The following is a 7,448-nucleotide window of genomic DNA, read 5'->3' on the forward strand; positions in this document are numbered from 1 at the left end:
TCCTGGACATGGAAACCTCCCCGGTGCCCGACACTTTGGCTGGTCAGGAACAGCGGCTGCTCAGGGAGCTGCCCCTCCCACCTTCAGACCCTCCTCCTCCTCCACAGGGGTGGGCTGGGGCCCTCCCTCACTCCGTACTTGGTCCATGACTTGTGAGTTCTGAGTCCTAGGGGCTGAGACTTGAGTCAGAACCTTCTGGAGCAGCACACAATTCCCCTCTGCAGCTGGTGAGGACACCAGGCTCCTCGCTTCCTCCCCAGATCTCTGAGCGCTCACCTGACCCCTCAACCCCGGCGGGACCTTCCAGAGCCGGCAAAGCATCGAGTCTGACCACGCGGCCTCTTGGGTGCCAGCACGCCCACATCAAAGTTGCCCTCTCTTCCCAGAGGCCCTGAGCAACATCGGGTAACGCTGTCAGCATAGACATTAGCAGCAGGGCCGTAGCACGCGGCAACTTTTAAGTATGCGCACACACGTACGCCAGCCAATAACATTAAGTGTCATTTTAAAAAATGGGTTAAATAAGCAGCATTGCTGAGGATGGCCGTGCAGGGCTGATTATCCCCTATTTGCACGTTCTGGCGGTGGGAAGGCTAGAAGTCTAATGACTGAATTATCGCCCTAATGCCTCTCGCTGGCTGGGAATAATCCCGGGGCAACAGCTGCCGCAGGGTTTTTGGCTGGTTTCCTCTAATTGCATCCAGATTAAGGGAGTTGCGGAGGGGCGGGGCTTCTCCATCCCCCTGGAGCAGCGTCTCCTCCACCAAGCCCTGAACATCCAGGTCACGGCTTCCGAGGTCCTGGCCGGCTGGAGAGGTGCAGACCTCATTGGGGTCCCGGCCAGCCCATGGGGAGCGTGAGGTGCATGCGAGCAGTGCATGGCAGGGGTGGTACTTGGTGCAGAGATGCAGCTGATTGGTCTGGGTCAGGTCTTGGGGAGCAGCAGGAGTGAGAAGCTGTAGGGCCAGGAGGCTCAGAAGGAATGCCTTCTACTAGGACCTTCCTAAGTGAGGGGAGCCCTGGACCTGCCTACCCTCTTCCTCCCTCCCAAACACAGCAGCTCAAAGGCACGAGGTATCTAGTGCAACGCTAGGATCAGGGACGCTATTCTCCTGGAGAGGGTGAGCGGGGAAGGAGTGCTCCAAAGCAGGCATTATTACGACACAGACTCTCCGAGTCCTAGTTCTTCAGCTCTCCAAATTCTCAGCCTACTGCCACCCGACTGTGCAGAGGGGACGCTAAAGTGGCAGGTCCGTCCCCCACCCCTTAAGGCTGAGCCCAGCCACGTGATTTGCTGTGGCCAAGGGGAGGGCTGCAGGTGCGGTGTCTGCCAAGGCTTGGAAAGGCACTTGCCGTCTCTCCCTCCTTGCCTTTGGCTCTGCCACGGCTGGCCTGCGGGAGGGATGCAGGAGACCACAGAGCAGGGCCAGGTCTGACCTCTGCACCACAAGCAGCCCCTGGGACTTAACAGCCCACTGGCCCTAAACAAGCAAGCTCAGCCTAGACCAGAAGAATCACCCCGCCCCGAACTGCTGACTCCTGCTCTCGATCAGTGCTGATTGCTGCAGGCCACCAAGCGTTGGGGGATTTGTTACAGTATTGCTGTGGCAATGGATAGAACTGGTTTCTAGCGGAGGGTCAGGGCAGAAGCTCTAACCACCTCCCTAGCCCAGAAAGGCAACCCTCACTTCCCAGAAGCAACGTGGATGAGAAGCCCACCCCACTCCCACTGCAGGACCCCCTACTGCTAGACAGAAATGGTCGGTACCCCAGGATGGGGGCACTGACGGGGCTCCAGGACAGTCTCCCCAAAAGGCTCTTGGGCAGACAGACCTGGGAACTTGGAAGTGCCTGCTGGAGGACCTGGGTTCATGGAGAAAAGAGAAGCCGAGAAGGAGGAGGAGTGGTGACCTCCTCTTTCCTGCTGAGAAACACTGCTTTGAAGTGGCATGGCCCAGCAGTGTCCACCCTCCAGGGAGAAAAGCTTCGAGTGGGAAGAAGCCCTCGGTCCCGGTCCCCATGATGGTTCTCAGCACATCAAGGGCTTTTCTCCCCAGAAGGACGCGACAGAGGATTTCAGGAGGGATTTGGTCTTCCTGCTCAAGGAGTGGCTTTCTGTGCAGATGGCTCCACACTTCTAAGCTGGCTGGGAGGGAACTCTCACAGCATAGATCGCACGCCCTCGCCTGTCCATCTCCAAATCCCAGAAGGAGCAACTGATAGACAATCTTTTGGAGTAGGGAAGAGTCTGTTGGGAAGACGTCGTTCCCACATAGAAGGCAGAGAGCCCTGAGTGCTGACTCCCTCACTGGTCGCTCTCAGGTCCGATCACCTAAGAAGCTGACTTACACATCTCAGTTCACAGGTCCTGCAGGAAAGTGGAAGAGTCTGTTTCCAGGTGTCCTTCTCTTGGCTGGTCAGCTAATATACTACCACGTCCCTGGGACAAAGTAGATCATTGTCAGAGGACCTTGCAAACACAAACCCGCATGCATGCACGCACGCAGGGACACACGTACACATCAACCCATTCAAGCCCCAGCTGGTTGCTGTATTTGGTGGAGCTGACCTTAAACAACACCAAGGAACCTCACGTAGAAGACCCCCAGCTAAGAAAAAGGCATCGGATGCTTCTCCAACAGCCTGAGGCTCCGGCTCCTGGGCAGGGAGTTTCCTTCACGCACCAGGAGGACGAAATGTTTACATGGATGAACATTACAAGCCCCAGCTCCTCAAACCCGAGTGCTCTCCCACCTCTCTATCCCCATATGGGTTGAGCTTTTTATCTCTTTTTCTTTTTTTTTTTAATGGCAGATGTCTTTCCATCAGCATCCCAGCTGTGGCTGGGGAAGCTTTGGGAAGTGTGTTTGGCTCACTCCGAGAGAACGAGGTCTCGTGAGGAAGGGTGTCTGGCTTGCAAAGATGTCTCCGGCCCTGGACAGGACCCCGCTCTGTTCCGCAGCCCTCGATGCGGCGGGTGAGTGAGGCCTTCCTCTCCTGTCTCCGCTTTCCTCATTGCCTGGTGATGCTGTCTGGTTGCCCGCGAGGCTGGAGCAAATCCCGGGACGTGTTGAAATCCTCCAGGGCAGCCAGCGGGAGAGCCCAGCCAGCCTGTGTCTCAGGTGCGCTGGCCACGCGTTCCACTGCCGCGTTTCAGGAGCTGACTTTCCTCTGGGTGGCTGTAGGTCTGACTTCTGTCACTTCCGGACTCTAATTTTGTCATCAGTATGAAAAGGTTCCTCTCGAGTTGCCCAAAAGCATTTTCCTTGGTTTCTACCATCCCCTGTCCCCTTCATGCCCAGCCCCACCCCCTCCCGTGCCCGGGGCCTCTGGGGAGGTCCCCTCAACCCCTGTCCAGTGCCGGGGGCCGACCTATCTGCGGAAGCCGAAGCTGTCCTGCGGCGTCTTTGGGCCCTTCTTGCCTTCCCTCAGGGGCTTGGGGGAAGGCATCTCCACCGTGCCCCCGTAGGGACAGCTCTCCGAGCCTGGATGGTGGCCGGTGCACTCCACCGCGGGCATATAGCCACTGTCCCACATGCCCGTCCCGCACAGCTTACACAGATCGTGCAGGCTGCAGGGGATCCGGGGCAGGAGGCGGAACTGGTACAGCAAACTCCTCGCCTGCAGAGAGAGGACAGGGGGTGAGGAGGGGCCGGGGACAGCCTGGCAGCCTAGGGTCCCCACGGGAGTGGCCAACAAAGAGCAACAGCAGCAATGGCCTGCACCTCGGGGGCTCACTGAGTCCTGGGCTGAGGGCTCTGCCTGCATCTCCCACCATCACTGGCACCACGGGCCCTGGGTCTTAGGTGGCTGTAGTGACAGGACCCACAAGGCGCTTGGGCTGTGCTCACAGGTGGCTCAAGGTGAGGAAGGTCCCTGAATGGGCTTCATCGGGAGGGTGAACAGGACCAACACCAGCACAGGGCCGGGCTGCCCCCAGCCAAGCCCACCTGTCCCTTTGGCAGCAACCCCCTCTCTTCTCTCTTTCCCCCCCGCACCTTGCTCCACACCGCCCCACCCCCAGCAGCCTCTCAGCTCCTGCAGGATCTGCGTCCTGTGCCGGAGGGCACCACTGACCTCAGGACGCCCCCTCACTGCCCTGAGAACAACCCCAGAGCTAACAGGGCAGCATCTCCAGGAGGAGTCTGGGAAGTTTGGGAGGGGCCAAAGCCCAAGGCCTCCAGTATTCTGGCTACCCTGCCCCTGGGTCCAGCCTCCTTCTCAGGGTTCCTAGCTCTGGGTTGGACCTGTCCTGTCCGTCAGCCCGGGGAATCTGTTCCCTCCTCAGCCAGCAAAGGAGGCTCCTGTGTCAGGGCTGGCACCCCAGGAAAGTGAGGGGACAGCCGAGGTGACACAGCCAGGCCAAGACAGCTGCTGACCGTGAGGCCTTGGCAGGGAGCCCCCAGTGCTACGGGTGGGGGCAGGGCACGTGCTGGGGGCCATGGTGGGGTGGGGCTCTGGGGGCAGGGCCCACGTCTGGGGCAGCCTCACCTTCCTGAGAACTAACCAGTGGGGCTGGGGCTTTGGAGGCAGGGTGGGGCAGGGCCCACGTCTGGGGCAGCCTCACCTTCCGGAGAACGAGCTCCCCGTTCATGTGCATGGCCAGGTTTCCGAAGTGCAGGAGCATCTGGTCCGTGGCCAGCTGCTGCTCGATGACATCATCCCCGTAGATGACCACGATGGCCACGCAGATGAAAAGGTGGAAGTAGTCCGTCTGTGGAGGTGGGTAGAGTTCAGACACGGGCTCCGACCGAGCCCCAGGCCCTGCACTCAGGAGGAAACTGAGTGCCAGGGTGCGAGCGAGGGCTCCAGGGTGAGGTGTCTGGGCTCACAGCCCAGCTCGGGGGCCATGTGGCCCTGGGTGAGCTGCATCGCCTCTTCGGCCCTAAGTTTCCCCACCTGCACATGGGGTCCATCCCAGTACCCGCGTGCCCAGGCTGCTGTGACATCCACAGGGGACGACGCTGAGCTCAGCCCCACGGGCTGCTGCTGCTCTCCTGGGGGGCTGCTCTCCTGGGGGGCAATGTGGGTGGTCTCCATGACGGGGGGGGGGCGGGGGGGGTACCTTCCTCAGAAGGCCTGGCCTGCGCTTATGGGGAGGACTCATTTGTAACAGTCCCGAGCAACGGTGTGTGTGGAAGGTTGGGTCAGAACTCGCTCCAGTGGGTCGTGGAATGTGCCTCTGGCAGCCAGCCATGGGTCAGCCTATCTTCCTGGCTCCAGGCCACACCCCCCAAATCATGCCCCAGAGATGACTCTAGGGTTTGTGGCTAGAAAAGTGGGAAGATCCTAACAGAGCGGGCACAGCAGCTCGCCCATGGGGTGGCTGAAATGATCGTGCTGTCCTTGAGCCTCTTTTTGGGCACCCTTTGAGGACTCCGCAGCCCTCCCTTTAAAGACCGCCTCACAGGGCCTGCCGGCAATGCGCTGTGCACAGCAGGAAGCCCGCGCCAGGTCCTGACGGCTGCATCCTGTGTGCTCTCCGGCCTGGACGCCTCAAGGCACGCCACCTCTGATGCACACGCACTTCCGGAGGCACAGGAAGGACGGGGGCACTGGGAAGTCCATGTTTAGTCTCCTGACGTCGACCACACAAACCAGACAGAACAGCGTCCCCAGCCCAGGCTGAGCAGAGCACACCATGAGGGCGGAGGCTACAGACGACTCCCACGCCCCAGCCTGCTCCTGGAGAGACCATGCACCAGGCTGCCCAGCTGCTTCCTCTGAACTAATCTGGGACGGTCTTGTTTTGGCTCTGACGGATCCTTTTGCAGTGATTTGAACTGTGGCTGGTGCGAGACACAGTGGAGGGGTTGCAGGAAGGTGGACGCCCAGCTTCTCTGCGAGAGGAATGTGAGGAGGGAGAGGGAGGGCACGATCTCCACAGCCTGTACAGTATAGGCGGATTTCAGTTCCCAGGACAGGCAGGGCGTAGGGCCGTCCAGCCCCACCACACGCTGGCAGCGGATGGATAGCATCAAAGGCCTTTTCTCACTCAGGGGTCACTGAACAGTTAAAGACCTCACCTGGCGGCAACCTTCCCATTCCACAGAGCTCACTCCCAGCTCACTGGCAGCCCACCCCGACCCCGTACTACTACCAAATTGATCAAGGGATGGGACCGACTGTGGCTAAATCGAGCCCACAGTCTGAAAACAACAGAAACTTGCTTTGTGGATTCCAACAAAAGAGCAGCCAACAGAGATCCCACGTCACATGGGCCTCCCGCTGGAATTCCAACTAGATGTCATCACAGTCGGGACATCGTAGGTGCCCGTGGGAAAGGGCCGTGTCTGCTGGGCCACGCCCTGAGTTCACATGTAACATCAGCCTGAACATAAAGCAATGAGGGCGGCAAATTTGCCACTGGGAAGACATGCAATGAGGCACAATTTTTTTCTCTGGGGGTGGTGGGAATGAAGCGTCTCGGACCATCCATGCCGTGCTTCCCTTTATGAATGCAGATTGTCCACCCTGCACGTCCACGTCCAGCAGGCTAAGCCACCAAGGAAACCTAGACTCCGGCCAGGGGCCAGCCAACAAATGCATGCAAAGGCGGCATGTGGCACCGGCCCTCCGTGGCTGCAGATTCTCTTTTGTCAGACATCAGCCTCCTGCAGCGTGAGTGAGGACGGGAGACGCTGATGCAAATGTCTTCCAGCAGATGGGTGTTTGCCTGCATCTTCAGGGTTCTCTGATGGAGGCTGCTGGAGCTGCCGCGGTGGATGGAGCCTGCCCTGCAAAACGGTCCAGCCCTCCTGGATGCGTCAATGTGAGTTTTTTTTTTTTAAAGGCTGATGGATTCAAAGAGACTTGCTTATCTTTTGACATCTCCAGCTTGTCCCTAATTTGGGCGTTAAGGCCATGTGACAGAGCCAGTGCTGTGCTCCAAGGGGAATTTGCTGAGAAGATGTTGGTGACGGTGGACGGAGAGAGGAAGTCGGTATCACTGATTGGAGCCCTCTGGAGGGGCCGACAGGGAAGTGGGAATCTCAGGCCCTTTCTCTGCACAGGAGGGTGACGGGTGAGTTGGCCCTCGTCCCTCGTGGCAGGGCGGTCCTGAGAGGGCAGGGCGGTGCTGGCTCACGCTCCTGGGTACCAGCATCCTGGGCTGCTGTGGTCTAGCGTAGGCCCCCAACAGTGTCACTCACACTGATTGGTTGTGACAGGAGGGAGCTCAGCCCCAGAAAGTGGTAATGAGTGCAGTCAGCGGGCAATTTGCATCGATTTCAGTGACTGGGGAGGCGAGCTGCAAGGTCTGAAGCCAGCCACGTGGGACGGGAAGGCGGTCGCCATATGGGGGACTAATGTGTGTCTGTGGGTGGGGGGTGGCGAGGCAGACAGGGCCAGCAGGCAGTGTGGCCACGGTGGTTCAGGGGCCATGGTCCCAACCTCCCCGGCCCTGGCCCCTGCCCTGGCTCACCTGGTAATGGGCCCAGCAGGCCTCC

The 7,448-nt window shown here is 59.5% G+C and overlaps 1 protein-coding gene across 2 annotated transcripts in view; it reads right to left on the reverse strand.

The window, feature by feature from the left end:
- Positions 1 to 444: 444 nt before the first annotated feature.
- TBC1D16 (TBC1 domain family member 16) overlaps positions 445 to 7,448 on the reverse strand; it is a 97,841-nt gene continuing 90,837 nt past the window's right edge. For both annotated transcript variants that reach the window (XM_026455872.1, XM_023211635.2), the window contains 2 exons: positions 4,568 to 4,714; positions 445 to 3,621 (listed from right to left, as the gene is read on the reverse strand). In XM_026455872.1, coding sequence (XP_026311657.1) covers positions 3,373 to 3,621; positions 4,568 to 4,714 — 396 coding nt within the window. In that variant the 3' untranslated portion in view covers positions 445 to 3,372. The remainder of the gene's footprint in view (positions 3,622 to 4,567; positions 4,715 to 7,448) is intronic.

The sequence above is a fragment of the Piliocolobus tephrosceles genome, chromosome 16 (assembly GCF_002776525.5).
Source record: "Piliocolobus tephrosceles isolate RC106 chromosome 16, ASM277652v3, whole genome shotgun sequence".
Lineage (NCBI taxonomy): Eukaryota > Metazoa > Chordata > Mammalia > Primates > Cercopithecidae > Piliocolobus > Piliocolobus tephrosceles.